Source organism: Cervus elaphus, chromosome 12, assembly GCF_910594005.1.
Source record: "Cervus elaphus chromosome 12, mCerEla1.1, whole genome shotgun sequence".
Classification (NCBI taxonomy): domain Eukaryota; kingdom Metazoa; phylum Chordata; class Mammalia; order Artiodactyla; family Cervidae; genus Cervus; species Cervus elaphus.
The window spans coordinates 26,951,664-26,970,049 of record NC_057826.1 but is presented as its reverse complement, the minus strand read 5'-3'; the positions used below and the strand labels follow the sequence as shown (position 1 = coordinate 26,970,049).

Below are 18,386 nucleotides of genomic sequence, written 5' to 3'. Positions count from 1 at the left end.
TATTGATACTGTATAAAATAAATAAGCTACAAGTTATGTTGTACAGCACAGAGAGTATAGACAATATTTCATCATAATTTTAAATGTAGTGTAATCTAAAAAAATTTTTAATCATTATAGTTCTGAAATTAATATAATATTATAAATCAATGATACTTACTTCAATTTAAAAAACCCACTTAAGAAACATACATACATACCCCTCAGAATTTTCTTTCATATGAGCCGGCCTCCTATTAAAATCTGAAGCTACATGTTTCTAATCCACAAGACAACCAGACTGATCAGGTTAATTACCTGACCTGTGATACTCTTTTCTAGACCTCTGAAAGAAGAATACAGAAATCACTTCTGTACACAATCACACTGAACAAAGCTCTCTTCGGCTGCATTATTTTCTTCCAAGGAATGAAAAGGGAGCTAGAAGGCAAAGTGATAATGCAGGTGATATCTAGAGCTTCACACTATACCTGGTAATCTTCCAATTTTCTCCATCTCAGTTTTCCCCATCTCCATCCCTACCTCCATCTATTCCCAGGTGCTCGAGCCAAAATCCCATGCTTCACACCTCTTCATTCATGCTATCCAATTCATCACTATTGCAATTCATCCTTTTGCAAAATTCAGGCTCAAATTGAAGAAAGCCATTTGGGTATGACCTAAATCAAATCCCTTGTGATTACACAGTGGAGGTGATAAACAGATTCAAGGGATTAGATCTGGTAGAGAGCATGCCTGAAGAACTATGGACGGAGGTTCATAACACTGCACTGGAAGTGGTGACCAAAACCATTCCCAAGAAAAAGAAATACAAGAAGGCAAAGTGGTTGTCTGAGGAGGGCTTACAAATAGCTTAGGAAAGAAGAGAAGTGAAAGGCAAAGGAGAAAAGGAAAGATATACCCAACTGAATGCAGAATTCCAGAGAAAAGCAAGGAGAGATAAGAAAGCCTTCTTAAGTGAACAATGCAACAAAACAGAGGAAAACAATAGAATAGGAAAGACTAGAGGTCTCTTTAAGAAAACTGTAGATACCAAAGGAACATTTCATGCAAAGATGAGCACAATAAAGGGCAGAAATGGCAAGGACCTAATAGAAGCAGAAAAGATTAAAAAAAGACAGCAAGAATGCACAGAACAGTACAAAAAAGGTTTTAATCACCCAGATAATCACAATGGTGTAGTTGGTCACTCACGTAGAGCCAGATATCCTGGAGTGTGAAGTCAAGTGGGCTTTAGCAAGCATTGCTACAAACAAAGCTAGTGGAGGTGATGGAATTCCAGCTGAGCTATTTCAAATCCTAAAAAAATGATGCTGTGGAAGTGCTACACTCAATATGCCAGCAAATTTGGAAAACTCAGCAGTGGACACAGGACTGGAATAAGTCAGTTTTCGTTCTAATCCCAAAGAAAGGCAATGCCAAAGAATGTTCAAATTACCATAGAATTGTGCTCATTTCACATACTAGCAAGGTAATGCTCAAAATCCTTCAAGCTAGGCTTCAGCAGTACATGAACTGAGAACTTCCAGATGTATAAGCTGGATTTAGAAAAGGCAGAGGAATCAGAGATCAAACTGCCAACAACACTGGATCATAAGGAATTCCAGAAAAATATCTACTTCTGCTTCATTGACTATGCTAAAACCTTTGACTGTGTGGATCACAACAAACTATGGAATATTCTTGAAGAGACTGGACTATCAGACCTCCTTACTTGCCTCCTGAGAAACCTATATGCAAGACAGGAAGTATCAGCTAGAACTGGACATGGAATAATGGACTGGTTCAAACTTCAACACTTAACCCTCATAATTTTACCAGCAGAAGCACCCACTTCCCTTAAACTCTACAGGTACCATCCCAGGCAAAATACTCCATCATTTCTTGCCCGGACTATCACAAGAGTCTCCTGGCTGTTCCCCTACTAGCACTGTTCTTTCCTCCAACACAACTTGCCATTATACAGCAAGTGAACCCTGTAGCCAGAAGATCTGCCCACTGACTTGGAATACAATGCAAAATCCTTTCCCTGAGTAGTCAGGCTTCTGTCTCTCCTCCCTGGTTTTCCACATTTCTCTTTTTTTGTCCACTGCGATGCAACTACACTGGCTTCTAAGCTTCACAAACTCAGCCACTCGTTTTCTCTTTCTTCTTAGGACTGTTCACAAGTTTTCTCTGTCTGAAATATTCTTCTGTCCATTCATCATCTATTTACCTCTTACTTTAGGTCTGAATTCAACACTACTTTCTCAGAAATGTCTTCCCAGACACCATCTCCCGGTCAAAAGTAGTCTCTAATACACCTGACCACAGCATCCTCCCCTTTTCCTTTAAAATGCTTACCACAATTTATAATTTATATTTGGTTTGGATTGGTGAAATGCCTGTTTCCCCACAAGACTGCAAGTTCCATGAGGGCAGAGACCACATCTGTCGGTTCACCACTGTATACCCACAAAAGCTTATTGAATGAGCAAATCAAATAGAAAAATTCTTATTCCTAAAGTCATACAGTCAATAAATAATTATTAGAGCAATGCTAGACATTGTCAAGAATATAGATAAGGATTGTGCTAGGTACTTTTTTTTCAAAGAATGAATAGTTTTGTTTAAAAAAAAAAATTAGGTGTTCCAACACAGATTTCCCTGAACTCTGGAAACTTGTGAATTTAAATCATGCAGCATATATTACTTTTTAAACTTGTCTTCTGGGTGTCTATAGATATATTTAAGTTTCAGAGAACAGAAACAGCAGAACAATCCCTGAGGCACATACAGCACATTTTATTTGGGTTAAATAAAATCCTGGCACAGATGGCTAAACAAAAGCATAAATAATTTATATGTCATGCCCACATCCACAATGTTGATTTCTGGTAGGTGCATTATCCACTTCTATTATGTCAATAATAGAATATAAGACTGGTATGTTTCAGTCCTCACAAATATACCTTTATCTTACAGCTCTGTATCAAAGAAATGTGTGTGTGTGCGAGTATGTGTGTGTGTGTGTGTAGACACATACTCTTTGTACCTTCCACAATGAGACTAATTATTATATAATAATATTGGCAACATTAAGCAGACCATCACTGTGGGAGTTTGAAATATGCAAAAAAAAATCTGTTAATTTATTCAAACTTGTTCAGCTGCCATCAAAGATAAAAATATGCCTCCACTCTTCATCTCCTTCAAGATCAAAGGTACATTTTTAAGTTTCTGTGTTTCTTTGATGGCATTAAATTCATTTTTCCATCCAGCCAAAGTGGTTCAGGATTCACGAGCTATTTTAACATATATTCCTGAAATTCTAATGGTAGGAAAATAGCAATTTTGTTATAGAAAATATATATGTACACACACATATAAAAGAATGTCCAACAATTCAAGGTTTCTACTTTTAATAATTGGTGTTTTCTTCATGAAAGATATGTTTCTTAAAAGTACACTCGTCAGCATCATTAAAAATAAAAGATAACTGCAATGATGGCCTATGTGATTTGTAGTCTCACAGTACAACAGAAAATCCTCACCCATGTAGATAAAAACAAATTTTTACTGAATTTTATTACAATGATATTTCTTAAAATACACAAGGATGTAAAACATTCACTAGTTATATAATCTTGGATAGAAGCTAAATCAGTCAAGTTAGGTTTATCAGGGGGGAGAAGTATTACATTTTTAATGTTTAAGCATCATTTTCTATCTTGCAAATAAACCTTGTTTTTGCAAATGAACTGCAGCTGTTATGAAGAGATTCTATTTCCTTTAGAGTTTACCTTTTAAGGCTATCAAATACTAATGGCAAGATAACTAATGAAGAATTTCAATTAAAAGACTAGTCTAACCTCCACACCTGGTAGAAAAATAGAAGTGAGGCTTTTCTTAATACATTTATAATCCAATTAATTGCTAAAGCTTTGTCCTATATTTTTTTAAAATTTCTACTATCTATGCAATAGAAGCTAATTGTTCAAAGGAAAGATATAGATCACATATTCAACTTTCTCTCCTTTGGCCAGATTTAACTGAGCCGGTTACAAAAAGAGGCTAAATTTCTGCCTTCTTCTTGAGCTTATCCAAGCATTAACAATTACTGAGGTAAAAAGAACTGATGCTTCTTTGACTATAAATAGTAGTTCTTTGTTGTTGTCATTGTAGGGAAGAGTGGTGTTTGTTTGTTTTGGTTTTTTTCTCCAAATAAGTACGTCCTTGGTAAAGTGAAGGCAAATGCCTTTAAGCTAAGATCCACCAGGATAAAACTTAGGAAAGTCTCAGCAATTTAATACTTTGCTTTGTTCAGGTTAAAAACAAAGAAAAATCACCCCTACTTTAGAGAAAAAATAGGAACAGGTGAATATTTTTTAAGCCCTTGATGAGGCACTGTGCCAGAGCCACCACATTTGTGAGTTTGCTGTATCTTTCCAGCAACCCTGCAAGGTAATCATTAATACTGTAATCCTATAGAGTCCTAGATGTCATCTAGAGTGATGGCTAGAGTCAGGATGGAAGTCTGTGTCGAGACAAGATAGAAATGCCTTTTATCTGTTGAGAGCATTGTTTTCTGCCCTACAGAGTTCCAGAAAGATGACGGGTTACCTTGACTATGGTTGCTCTAGTAGAAAATGAGGCTGCTTGGGAATGAACAAGAACATATTACATTCCTTTCATTCCTCACTCTCAGAGATCTTTTGTTTCTGGGCCCAGTTAACTACACAACTCTTCTTTCAACCTGTAACTCCTACTTTAGTCCATCATACTTGTACACGTTGGCCATACATGACGCCAGTTATGGACACATCTCATGCCCTGAGATGGGTCAGTACAGTGAACTATCATGAATTCACTTACTCTGCACCCAGCACTTATAAAGAGTACAGCAGGAATATATGGCAAAATTCTTACCCCTGGAGGTTAATAATCTGGTTAGGAAATAAGACTAGTATTATACTGCATGGGAAGCCAAAAATGACCCTAAAATTTCTAGACTAAAAGATTAAAATATTAAAGACACCTTTGACAGAAATGGGGAAATACCAAAGGAAGCAAGTCTGCTTGACGCCAAAAGCAATGATAAACCAATGCTGTGTCCACACTGAGTTTTAGATAACTTGTGGGGAGTACAGGAGAAATTCTGTAGGCCCCTGGTAACATGTGACTAGAGAACAGAAAGGATAAAGTTTAAATTATGACAGAGGACAAACTTGCTCTGAAAAGAAGGGTATAAATGTAAGGAAGACAGTTCAAAGTTGAACCTGAATGCCCATTCACCCTTGGTGGGGGGGTGGGGGAGGCGGGGAGGAGGGAAGGGATAGGAGGGAAGGGGAGTGGAAAGAGAATAGAAAATGAAAGGGAAAGGGGCAAGAGAAAATACAAAGTCATGAAAGCCAAAAAAAGTGTGGAGAGGATAGGGGAGCAGAGTCTTAAATCCTGCAGAACTAGAAAAATATGGACAAATGAAAGGTTTCTGGATTCACAAGAATGCTCACTTGTAACCTTCTAGGAAGTCTCAACACTACAGTTTAGTCAGAAGTCCACTGAAAGTAGGTTCAAAAGGAAGTGGTGACCAAGAATTAAAGGCATCAACTACAAATGGTGTTGAACATCTAAAGTGTTAAACATCTAAATAATAACAATAACTAGCTACACTAATACTGATATGGAACTTGTTAAGTGCCAGACTCTGTTCTCAGCACTTTGCACATGTCCTCTCATTTAATCCTCACTTCAGCACCGTAAGTCAGGCACTATTATTACTTGCATTTTGCAGAGCAGAAAACTAGGGACAGACAGGTTTGTCACAGAGCTAGTAAGCATCAGAGCTAGGACCTTAATGCAAGCCTCCAGAACCTGTGGTGCCTAACCAGTGTGTACACTGCCCATCACAGAAAAAAAAAAAAAGGCGGGGGGGAACGTTAGTTTTATCATCGTGTTCAATGTGCATCCCCAGTGCTTAGTTCAGAGTCTAGCACATGGTAGGCACTCAACAAATTTATGTCAAATTATCAAATTAGTGAATGATTAACTAGAAAGAGTATGAAGGTCAAGCAAAAGGATGGGAGCTATTTTAGGTGAGTTTATTCCCAGACTGTTTAACCCTCATTGAAAAATTTCTCTATTCTCTCAACACCATGAAAGTAAATTCATTGTGCTATAATTTGTCCCAAATTAAAAATATGCCAGGAGACATGAAAAGGCTTACAGAAAAGATGAGGATAAAGATGAACTTTTGCTCTTTCTTAATCTAAGCAAGTTATTTTCCAGTTAAACTTGGTGACCTGAGGCTGACCCTGCAGGCTCTAACAAGCCAAAATCTATCCTGCCTCTTCTTCTGATTACTGCACAGGACTGCAAGCTGCTTCTCAAGGTGGAACTCACTCGGAAGATACATAAATTGATATAGATCAATTCCCAAGGATAAAACTTACCATCAGTAACTCCTAATGCAAAATCGTTTTACAAAAGGAATTAATTAGAATCAAAAAATTTATAAACAGTTATTTCCTATAGCCTATATTTTAAGCCTTGGAGATCAGAACAAAAAATGATAGGAAATATTTCAGCTGAATATCCAGTTGCAATAAGAGATGAATGTGAGATCACTCACACATTCACCTTTCAAGCTCTCATGACTTGCATCTGATATTCCTCATTCAATGTGATTTCCATGTTCAGATCTACACATTGGTTATCTAAATATTTTGAACTATGCAGTTACTGATACAAGCTTACCTAATAGATTTAATCGGCAGTGTTTTAGAAAAGAATCAATTCTAGACTTGGTTAACTTAGGAGACAAAATTAAAAGCATTTATTCAACTAGTACATAGTGTTATGTGCTCTTCACAGTGGAGGATATAAAAGTATGTGTAAGGTATAACCCATATCCTCAAGAAGCTTAGCCCATATACCAACACTTCCCTGACTTCCCAGTTATCTGTCATTATCTCTAGAAACTGCTGATTGTGCACCTAAGCTCAGACCTAAAATCATATATCTTGGGAAATCAATAGGACTCAGTACTTACGTTTCGCTGATGGGACCAGACCCAATAAAGAAAGAAATCCATTTCAATAAGATTTCAAATTGCTTTTCAACCACTCTTCCTTTATAAATTATTTCACTTTTTATTTAATTTTCTTATCTTTTCCCATGTGAAAGCTTAATATATCAAAAAACCATTATCTAGAATGTATCCAAATACTTCTTTGTGTTAGTAATAATATTCATAAACAACCAAATACTAAAATAGTGTCTAAAATGCACTCTGAAATATGTGACAATATTGTCAGTGTTCATTTGATTAACTATCTTTCAAGACCAAGTCTTTCAAATATTAAAATATCTACATTATATAAAATGAGAATATTCAAATGACTCTTTTTAGTCATTCTTCAATGATGAAAAGGAGTTATATCCTACATTATTAAGCTAGCATATTTAGTGAAATACACTGAGGATGTTTTTTCAGGCGTGCTAAGGTATAACTGACAAATAAAAATTGTATATATTTAAAGTATATAACTTGATGATTTGATATCACATGCAATCAAGCTAATCAACATGTCCATCATTTCACATAGTTACTACTTTGCTTTATTGGGTGTGTGGCAAGAATTAGACTGGAGTTTTTAAAATTCTATTATTAAAGAAAAATATTTTACAAATGTCCATTTCTTACAACACATAAAGACTACTTTCTTTGACCTCGATTTCCACAACAATAATTACCACTGGTTTTGTGACTTGTTATTCAGGTTTACTTGCTTTCACACTATGTCTATGTTATTCATAAAAGTACTGTATGACACATTTTAATTTTCCCCACTAAAACTGACTTTCTTTGGGACATTTCAGAGCATCTCTCAAAATATGGTTTCTAACCCTACCAAAAAGAAAACAAAAAATCCCTATAACCAAGATTCAAACTTGATGATGGACAAGAAATAAAACCTCTTAAAGTAGTACTGTACCTCCAATCATATTTTTTGAGTTTAATAAGTTTGGAAAACTTTGAAGAATATTTATTTTAGCTCTGTATTTTATTTTTAAAGTTTGTATAACATTGAACTACTAGAATCATGTAACATCCTAGGTAAGTATCTATAAATCTGTAAAGTATCTTTTAATAAAATCAAAGCACTATCATGAACTGATTCTACTTGATCAAACTTAATCAAAATTATATTAAGACATCTGATGAGAGAATTTTTTGTTGAAACAGAAAATATGTATTCATCCTTCTAATGTGAACATTAATTATACATAATTATTCTGCAAAACTTTATATTTTATATATATTATCACCACACAGAGATGGTTACAATAACATTTTGTTCATCTGCTAAAGTGAAAGTTATACTAACCTAAAATTTGAATTTGTTTCCATAAACTGTTTTTACTAATATCACATTCATTTAATCAGAAAATGTTGGTTATCATCAACCAATATAAGATTGCAGTTCCTTTCTTCTTTTCACTTTCTTATAGGTCTTCTATTTTAGATATTTTCTGCCAAGAGTAACAACTAACTTCATTAATTTTTAACCCCCAAACTTGAGGAAAAGGACAGAAAAGAGAAACAGACATAAATTAGTTTAGCTGTGGCAGAACCTATACTGCCCTCCTGTGGTGAATCTTAACTACAGGCTCTGGAGAACAGGGCAACCTTTTCCTAGACTAAAGGCTGGAGAATGTGGAAGCATTGTTCCTCCATGCTAGCAAGCAGCTGTTATTAACAATGAAAGCAAAAGATAAATATTGACTAAACTAAAAGACTCCTTTACAGAAATTTACTCAGTCACTGTCAAAACAATCATAGCTACTCCCTTCTACTCTATAAAATACTGTGCTATAGGTTTCTTTTAGTAGGGCAGTTGACAGATGGCCAAGGATGTGGATTTCTTATACCCTCTACTTCTTATATACTCTACCACTGCAGTCCATGGGGTCGCAAAGGGTTGGACACAACTGAGCGACTGAACAGAACTACTTCTGGAATCAAGCAAAAGATAGACAAACAGAGCAATTTCTAGTGAACACAAGGATGTCCTGGGATAAGCAACTCCCTAGTCAACAAAGTACTGCATCTGTTATATAAGGCAATGTGGACCCTGAAGGATGGGACAATCCTCTGGGTTACTTATAAATATAATTTAGGAAGTGGTCAGTGTAATTTCAACCTCTATGATATTATAAAAATAGAACTGATACATCATAAGACTTGGATGAACCAAAGCTTCAGAAATTCTAAGTGGTTTTATCAATATATCCTGAAGAATGTTTTAGATCTTTCAAGAAAAAATATCAAGTACTCTATACCAAAAAAAAATTTGTCCTTCATCATTTTTTTAAATCGGATGATACTTATGAGTCATTATTTCTTTCTTTTGTTTTTAAATCACTAGCTTTCTACTTTCTCTCCTATAGGATCTCATTTAAGGTCTCAGTTTTTACAAATATTAACTATAGCACAAAAATTATTTTAGATTTTCCTATTGGTAAGAGCAAAGAAAGTATTTGGGGAGGTATTTCAAGTAAAATGGAAAACTGAGTTTACTAAGTAGCTTCTCTTGAAGGTTAAGCAGTTCATAAAATACTGCTTTTTCTGTTTTCTTCTTTCCTAAGCCCCTTTTTTATCTCTAAAAAGAAAACACTTCTAGTTTTTCCTAATGTCTAAAAGATTAAAGAACAATAGCTATATTCTAATTTAAAAGAAATTATTTTTATAGTTAAAAATTTCAAAATGGCAACTAGTTTACTGTCACTCAAAGTAATAATGCCTGCCTATTTGCTAAGGAATCAAAGACAACATATACACAAAAATGTACTGCCCAAAGCAATAATCACATTGAAGGCCTTGGAAATATCTCGTTTTGTTTAAATCTAAAGTTCCACCTAAAAGTCCTTAAAAACCTACTTTCTTTCAGGTACCTACCCTCTACCCATAAGGGTACAGCTCCCTACAGCCCAAAATATATGGATGAAGAGCTTGCAAAAATACTGAAATTTAAATAAGGAAAACTAACCTAATAATGTTTCAGACACAGATTCAGTCAGTAAGCACTTTGGATGGAAGCCTTCCATAAGACATTGCATGCCTGTAACGAACTGGCCACATAGTTCCTAAACTTTATCTTCCTAACTACATATTTTGATTTTACTAGCCAAAAATGTATCTAAATCTCGCTACTGCATTTATGCTCTTGACCTTTACAACTTCTTGGAGTAAATAATGTGCACTCTCTACCTATTAGAATCACATGTAATGATTGTAATTCCTTTTATTTGTCTAAAAATGATCTTATCTTTTATCTTAAAACTAAAAAGAGGAATTTCCTACTTCTACCATTTGGGTATTTGGCTATATAGTATGTTTGTATCCATCCTACTCAATGGCCCTCATTACTTTATTTTATAGACTTTGAATCACCAATAACAATTTGAAATGCTTTCCCATAACAGACTGAATCAACTAAATAAGGAAAATAAAAATCCAATCTTGAGAAGTGTAAAATAACAGCAAATAGGCTATAGTACCACTCTAGGGCAAAGAATATAGCACGGTTATTCTAGAAAATTGCAACTGAGGCGTTTGGAACTTTATTAGGAAATCCTCGTGTTTAAAAACTATACCCAAATATATCACACTTCTTGCTCTTTTGTTCTTCATCAAGAAGTATTCTGATGGATTTCTAATTGAGATTTCAGCTCATTAGCGATAGCCTAATAAATAAAACCGTGTATCCCTCCTTTTCTCTCTCCCCCACCTCTTGTTCCCTCCCTCTCTGTATTCTGCTACTTTTTACATCTCTCTTTTGCCCCTTGAGGGTGTGAAAGAATTTATTTCCTCTGCATCTATCTTTGTGTCTGAGTGGATACCTGTCTGTATTTTATCTGTGTGCATCTCTACATGTGTTTCTACTCCATCTGATTCTCACTAAAAGATCTGATCTTTTCATAAGAAGAAAATGAGGTTGTGTCAGAAAGACAAAAATTTCATGGAGTACAGGTAAATAGCCGGTCCCAAACCATCTTCCTTCAATTCTTAAATATATTGGGAGTACTGCTTCCTTTTTTTCCCACTAAAGCTCTGCCAATACATCACTTTCAATGTTGTTAAGTTATTGAGTAATGAAATCTTTACTGTGACAAACTCGATCCATCTGTGAGAACCCTGACGGGTATTTTCTGTTAATCTCAATTAAGCAATTTCTCAGAATAAATTTTTTTATTTCTCTGCCAAATCATATAGAAGTGACAACAATTGTGGGATATTCCCACAAAATATAACACTGTAATTTTCAATTTCTGAGGTACTTCCTCTGTAAGTGGCATTGAGACATTCCAGTACTGATTACATACACAAGGACATATACTTACCTCAAATATCTAACACATTTCAAACAAAGCTGAGTTTTGAGTAGCTGTATTGTAAGTTAGCCACAAGCAATTAGAGGTGATATTTAAAATGCGAAAACAGATGAATTTTCATTTGTACTTGGTGCTATGCATGGAAAGAAACATTAAACCAGTGAAGCAATTATAACATGAAGTGTAAAAAAGATAAAACGTTCATTAATTTGGATAGTGGATTTAAAATGGAGGCAATAGAAGCAGCTATTTCTAAGCCACATAAAGTAAGTCATAGTTTCATGGTATATCAGAAATAAAAGATATTCTGCAAACTGGCTCATAGTTTCAGTCTGTATAAGAAGTTTCATCCAAAGATGCTATATGAGTAAACTTCAGTCAATTCTCATCTACTTTCTAGTTACCATGCAGAGCAATAGAGAACCCTCCAAATTTTAAGGCCTTCTCTTAAAAGTCCTCTTGCAGACCAAATTGCATGGTGTTGAAATAACCCAAGAGGATGAGAAAGCTGAAAAAAAGGGCTTTATCTTAAAAGCTATATCTTAAATAGCTAATTCCAATAAACTTTAAATTTCCCAAACTAGTTCTTTTAACAGTAATATCTCTTTGTACTGCAGGTTTCTATACAATATTAATATAGGAAATAATGTATAAACATATAAATTGTCTACCATAATGAGTTCATATTTTATATTATCATAAAAAATCAAACACACATTCGAAATCACATTGGAATGGCTAAAAATATAGTTATTTTTTAAAACTAGACCAGGGGTATTAGTCATTTTTCCAACCCCAAAAAGTCAGTTCAAGATTCGAAACAGGCATTGATAAAATAGGAAGAAATAAAGTCAAAAGTCACAAATTAAAGCCTAATACCATGTCAGAGACTGATGAAAAGTACCTTGGGACACTTACATTACAGTCCCAAAATCAAGGGAAATATTTGCAAACCAGTTTTAGAAGAGATTAAATCCTAAAAATTAACACAACCTAATCTACCAATTCAGGAAAAGCACAATTGTGCCTCTCTCTGTCTTGCCCACTAAGCAGGGAGCTTTTCGAAAGCAGAAGTGTCTTAATCATTTTTATCCAAAGGACCCCACAGAGTGTCTCTTGTATAAGGCTTCCAAATAAATATTGTTTAATTGAATGAATGAATGAGTGAATGATTAAACAATGATTATGGAACTGCATAGAGCATTTCCACTGCATTAGTCCAAGATCTACTGTAATTAATATGAAGAAATGTCTTTCTCATAAATCTCCAAGCAAAGGATCTCAAGATAAAATAACTGGCTTCTGAAGGAAAAAAAGGAGCAACTTTAAAGCATTTTTTACATGTCTTGCTTGTAAAATTAAAAATTATATAAAAGATTTGAAAACAAGTAGAAGATGTATATTTCAGTAAAATGCAAAGTTTACAAGGTCCTAAAAGGTGAAATATATAACCATCCCCATTCAGATATCTTAGAGGAAATGAATGCACAAAAGGACAGAAATTTAAAGTCACTTTAAGGCAAGAAAACCCTAGCCTCTGTAGCAAGGTAGGCCGGCATTTTTAAAATTGTTTCTTTAGTTACTTTAAAAGCACAGTAGCTATCGCTTCCCCTCTACCTTCCTCCTGTTTAAGTCAAATCAAATATATCATATAGATCAACATAGACCAATGCCTCAGAAAAGAGAAACTTCAAATTTGACCAAAATAATCGCCTTTCCCTTTTTCCAGGACGGACTCTTTCTTAGGTTCAACTCCAACCATCCTCCCAAACTCGGCTCCTTTCAAAGGTACCCATTGGGCCTGAAAGCCATTCCAGAGACTTAAATCTTAAGGAGCCACTTTCACAGCCATTCCCGACTTAAGGGAAGCCCTTCCACCAAGATTAAAAATTTGATCAGTCTCTGCAGTCTACTTGATTCAGGTGGTAAAAAAAATGTGGTGGAAAGATGAACGAGAAACACAAGACATCCCTCAACAAACTCAACTCTATTCTCCAGCTGCACCTCCTCCCTACCCGCTGCTCCCCTTCGACTTCCTGTGCTCCCGGCTCTGGACAGGTGGGAGGGGGGTGAGTACTTTTTGGGGAGGGGCTGCAACAAACTTTCCTTCTGCCACCTCTTTCCCACCCCCTCCTCACATCAGGTCCAGCTGGTAACTGAAGCCACTGGGAAGGGCTGTCCGTATCCCCCTCCCCCCTTGGGAGAGGGATGAGATGAGGTGGATGGGGGGCGTGGGTGGGCAGGATGCAGGTGGAGGGGTGTTCTGACTGTAACTCTTCTTACCACTGGAGCGCCTGACGATGTTTTCCAGAAACGTGTTCTGCGGTGCCACCAGCCCTCTCTTGCCCCCCGGCATCCTGGGTCTAAAGAGCAGCGGCCAGGATCCGCGGCGGGGGAGGGGGGGTTGCAGGAAGAGAAGGTGGAGCAAGAGGAGGAAAAGGTGGAAGAGAAGATCGAGCCGAAAGAAGAGGGGGCGCGGCGGCGGCGGCGGGGTCCCCTGACTGTGTCTCCAGCCCGACCCGGATGAGCAGCTCTGGGGAGAAGGACCAGGCAGTTCATGGTAGTAGCACTCCCCCGGCCGCCGCTGCCCAGACTGTGGCGGTGCCGCGCACGGGGCTCGGGAACTGCAGGCTCCGCGGGGCACAATGCGCCTGCGCCGCCCCCGCTGTCGCTGTCCCGCCGGTGCTGATGCTGAAGCTGCCGCTGAGGCTGTTGTCGCGGCGGCGGTCACCTAGGCGCGGGCTCAGCATTTCTCCCCCTGCCCCGACCACCGGGGCCGAGGGAGCAGGAAAAGCCCACACAAAGCCCTCTCTCCCAGAGCCTTTACTGCCCCTTCCTCTCTCCCTTCGCTAGTCCACCCCTCTGGCGCGGCTGGTTCAGGGCTGCCCGGCTGAGTCCAACTTCTGCCCGGCGGTGCGCCCGGTGGCCGCTCCTCTCTCCCCGGAGATCGAGGCTAACGCTGGCTGCCCAGTGGGTCCCTGGAGAGGGCGAGGAAGTGGGGAGAGGCAGGCAGGATGCCAAAGAGGGCAATGGGCAGTCGGAGGGGGTCACATCTCGGTTTCTCCTGCCAAGGTCCCGAGTCCAGACTGCTCCCGGGAACGCGGCTGCTGGGGCGGAGGTGCTGATCATCTCCCGCTCCAGCCCAGGCTGAGAGCGGAAAGGGGACTGACTGGGCGGCGCGCGGGGACGCAGAGCAGCCACCTGACGCTGCTACCGCCCCCCTCTGGGCTTGGGCGCCTGAAGCTCAACAGAGGAGCTCTCCTCATCCGCCCTGGCCCACGCCTTGGAGCCAGAGCCAGATAAGGTCCGAGCGCAGAGCTGGGGGCGCAGAAATGGCCCCTGCACCCCTGGCTGAGTCTGGTGCGCGGTGGGGCGCGGCGACTACACTGGGATGCTTCCCAGGGCTGCGGAGCGCAGAGGCGAGCGGCGAGCCCCGCCGCTGCTAAGTTGCGGGAAGGGTTGCACTTAGTGAAATGAGTAGAGGAAGAGGGTGACTAATTCACCCTCCGAGAGAAGAGTGCAGCAAGCAGCGTTTGCGGTGGAAAAAGAGTGAAGGCGGTGGGCGCGAAGCTGCCCAGGTCCAGAGACTGCGAGCGGGAATCGTTTCCAACAAAGCTCGGAACCGGCGACAGGAGGGGAACCGTAAAAAACCGAGCCCACAAGCCCACAAGCTCAGAGTCTGCAACGGAGAAGGGAAAATAGCCTAAGTGCGAAAGGACTGGGGAAACAGAGGGAAAGAAATGAGGGAGCTCAGAATAGCAAGGGTACTTCCTTTTATCTAAGGCCGTGGTTCTAAGTGGTCCCGGACTGGAAGCACCTCCTAAGAACTTGTTTAAAATGCAAATTATTCGGCTCTACCCCAGAGCTCGGAAACCAGGAACTCTTGGAGCTGGGGCTAACAATGCTTTAAGAAGCCCTCCAGATAAATATTCTTATTGCTCAAGTTTAAGAAGAACTGATCGAAGGCTTTCGCGCCGGAGGCTTCGCCTGGGCCTGTCTAGAAAGGACGACTTCGTAAACAGGGTCGAGGAGTGAGGACAGAAATTGGCTCCGGCTGGGTCAGAGGTTGGTGGCGAGGCAAAGCATAAAGTAGGAAGGCTAAAGGAGAGTTGGATGGGGGCGTCCCCTTTGCTGAGACTTGTGCTAGATAACCCTTGCTAGAAAGGGTCAAACTGGGCTATACTCAGAAGCAGTAGGATTCTCCCTGGAAGGGGTCAGAGGAAATAACCTCTGCTCCGCCCCTACTCTGGGCAAGGGGATTGGGAAGTGGGGGTGGTGTCTCAACTTCCTTTGGAGACCCCTAGATTACCAGTCACTTGTCTCAAGTTACTGTCCCCCTCTCCAGAGCAGTCTGTGTAAGGGCCGTAGCCCGTAGCCAAAGCGAGTGAGGTGAAGTCGCTCAGTCGTGTCCGACTCTTTGCTACCCCATGGACTGTGGCCTACCAGGCTCCCCCATCCATGGGATTTTCCAGGCGAGAGTACCAGAGTGGGTTGCCATTTCCTTCTCCAGGGGATCTTCCTGACCCAGGGATTGAATCCGAGTCTCCCACACTGCAGGCAGATGCTTTACCCTCTGAGCCAGGAGAGAAGCTAGCCTGTAGCCAAGAGACACATAAATGCACAGCCAATATCCAGGCTTTAGTTTAGGGTCATTTTCTCCCTCTCCTCTGAAATTTCCACCAGTTCCTCCAGAGACTGGGCGACTGAGCAAATCCAGAAGGTTGATGCACTGTAACAAGCAGTTTGCTCTGCTAGGATTCTTTCCACACAAAATCAAGAGACTGGGAATAACACTAGCCTAGCCTTGCTTTCTGGGCTTCCTCCGGTGGTTCAGTGGTAAAGAATCCTCCTGCAATGCAGGAACCACAGGAGACACAGGTTCTATCCCTGGGTGGGGATGATCCCCTAGAAGAAGGCATGGCAACCCTCTCCAGTATTCTTGCCTCAAGAGCCCCATGGACAGAGGAGCCTGGCGGGCTACAGTCCATAGAATCTCCAAGAGTCTGACGTGACTGAAGCAACTTAGTACACTGGCAGCAGCCTTGATTTCTACCCCAAGCACTCCTGGTGGTGCCAGTTCATTTCCCTACAACTAGAATGTCTTATAAACGCATAGGGGTGTTTTTTAGTATAAATGCATTGGGGTGTCTTCAGTTAAATAACAAGGAGCTCAGGTTCAGATTGGATCCTGGTGATTAGCCTGCCAGAGCAGGAGTCGGAGATGTGGCTGAGGTTACAGCTCTCTTTCTGAAGTTTCCTGTGTGTGATTTAAAAGGAAAGTGAAAGTCAAAATCTCTCAGTTGTGTCCAACTCTTTGCGACCCCTAGACTGTAGCCCTCCAGGCTCCATGGAATTCTCCAGACAAGAATACCGGAGTCGGTAGCCATTGTCTTCTCCAGGAGATCTTCCCAACCCCGGGGTTGAACCCAGGTCTCCTGCATTGCAGGCAGATTCTTTCCCGTCTGAGCCATCAGGGAAGTCTGTATAAGCAGAAGAGGAACTGGAAACCTCAGCTTAGACACACAGTTGGATTTTACCCCTCTTCTTCTGTGAATTCTGCTGTGCTTCTTCTGTGACCTCTGCTTATGGCTACTAGGCTACTGTACAGACCACGACTAATCAGCCATTCACAGTCTGAGGTACTGAGGTAATGAACAAGCAGGCTAATTTCATATATATAATAGAAAATATATGAATATCTATAAAATACATATATAATATCAATATATTTCATAGATTGTGATCCTAGACTTCTAACATATGATAAATCTATCATCAACATTTACAGGAAATATCTCAAATCTATATGTTCTTTTGCACATCGTCAGCTGCCCACATCTCGCCTCTGGGTATTGATATAAATCTCAGCTTGCCAGCATTTCCCATCTAGTATAAATATCCCTGTTCCTAATTACTCCTCTGTGGGTGTATTAGCTCACACTTCCCAAAGAGGAAAGTCTTTTGGACTCCATTAAGACACAGTTACACAATTACTGGTAGAATTTCCCCATTTATTTCCAGCTGCAGATTTAATTAAAATGACATCCTTTCTTCTTTGTCCTTCATAATATCATAGCATTATAACCTTGCAATTATTTTGATTATTGCAAAAAAAACATGATCATTAGAAAGTGTCAAATCCTTGGTTTACACACATTTCTTAATCCTCTAGTTTAAATTTTCAATTTACAGAAGAGGAAAACAAGGCCTGGAGAGATAAGGTGCCTAATCCAAGATGCCACAGTGCTTTAGAGGCTACACTGTGACTAGAATCGAGCCTTCTAAACCTGTAGTGAGAGCTTCTTGTAAATAATAGAAAGTAACCTGATGTTGGTATAGTGTGCAACATCTGATGATCTCTATTGCCATCGCTGGTTTTGCAGAACTAGAGAGAAGAGAAACCCCTGATAATCACTTGCAACAGCTCCTAATCAACACAGAATTAAGGAAAACAGAGCAGCACTGGCACCGTATGGACTGACTGGCTCTAAGGAATGTGCTGGCAGATTGCAGCAGGTGCCGATGCAGCATTTTAAAAGTGGTTTTCAGACAGAGTCCATATGTTGTAACCAAGCCACAGGATATACAGGTGAGACAGACAGGAATCAGCACGCTTTCAATGTCACACAAAGGGCATTTCACTGCAAAGATTACATTTTAAAGCAGAATCACTGTCCTTTCCTTCTGTCTTGGGGTATTAGAGTGGTGTTGTCTGTGAGAGCCAAGAGTTCCAATACCCAGAGGTGTTCACCAGCTCCTAAGTCACAGCTATGAAATGAAGGGAAAGCTGGCTGAGCTGCAGGTGTGTTTCAGTTTAACAGCAACCAGTACAAGAGTGAAGAGTTAGAAAATGATACATTAGGAAGCAATGGTTTGTAATTACTATAGGTTTGCTGAAGGATTCTTTTATCCCTCCTTTGAGGATTTAAAATATAGTTTATTTGACAGTAGCTGTAATGATGTGTAAACTCTCAGAAATACATTAAAAACAGGTCCAGTCTAACACTGTT

General features: G+C 39.6%; 1 protein-coding gene across 1 annotated transcript in view; it reads right to left on the bottom strand.

Annotated features, from left to right (window-relative positions):
* Positions 1-14,480, bottom strand: part of KCNH5 (potassium voltage-gated channel subfamily H member 5) — a 348,488-nt gene extending 334,008 nt beyond the window's left edge. Inside the window, exon 1 of the mRNA XM_043920302.1 lies at positions 13,660-14,480. Coding sequence (XP_043776237.1) covers positions 13,660-13,732 — 73 coding nt within the window. The 5' untranslated portion in view covers positions 13,733-14,480. The remainder of the gene's footprint in view (positions 1-13,659) is intronic.
* Between the last annotated feature and the right edge of the window lie 3,906 nt (positions 14,481-18,386).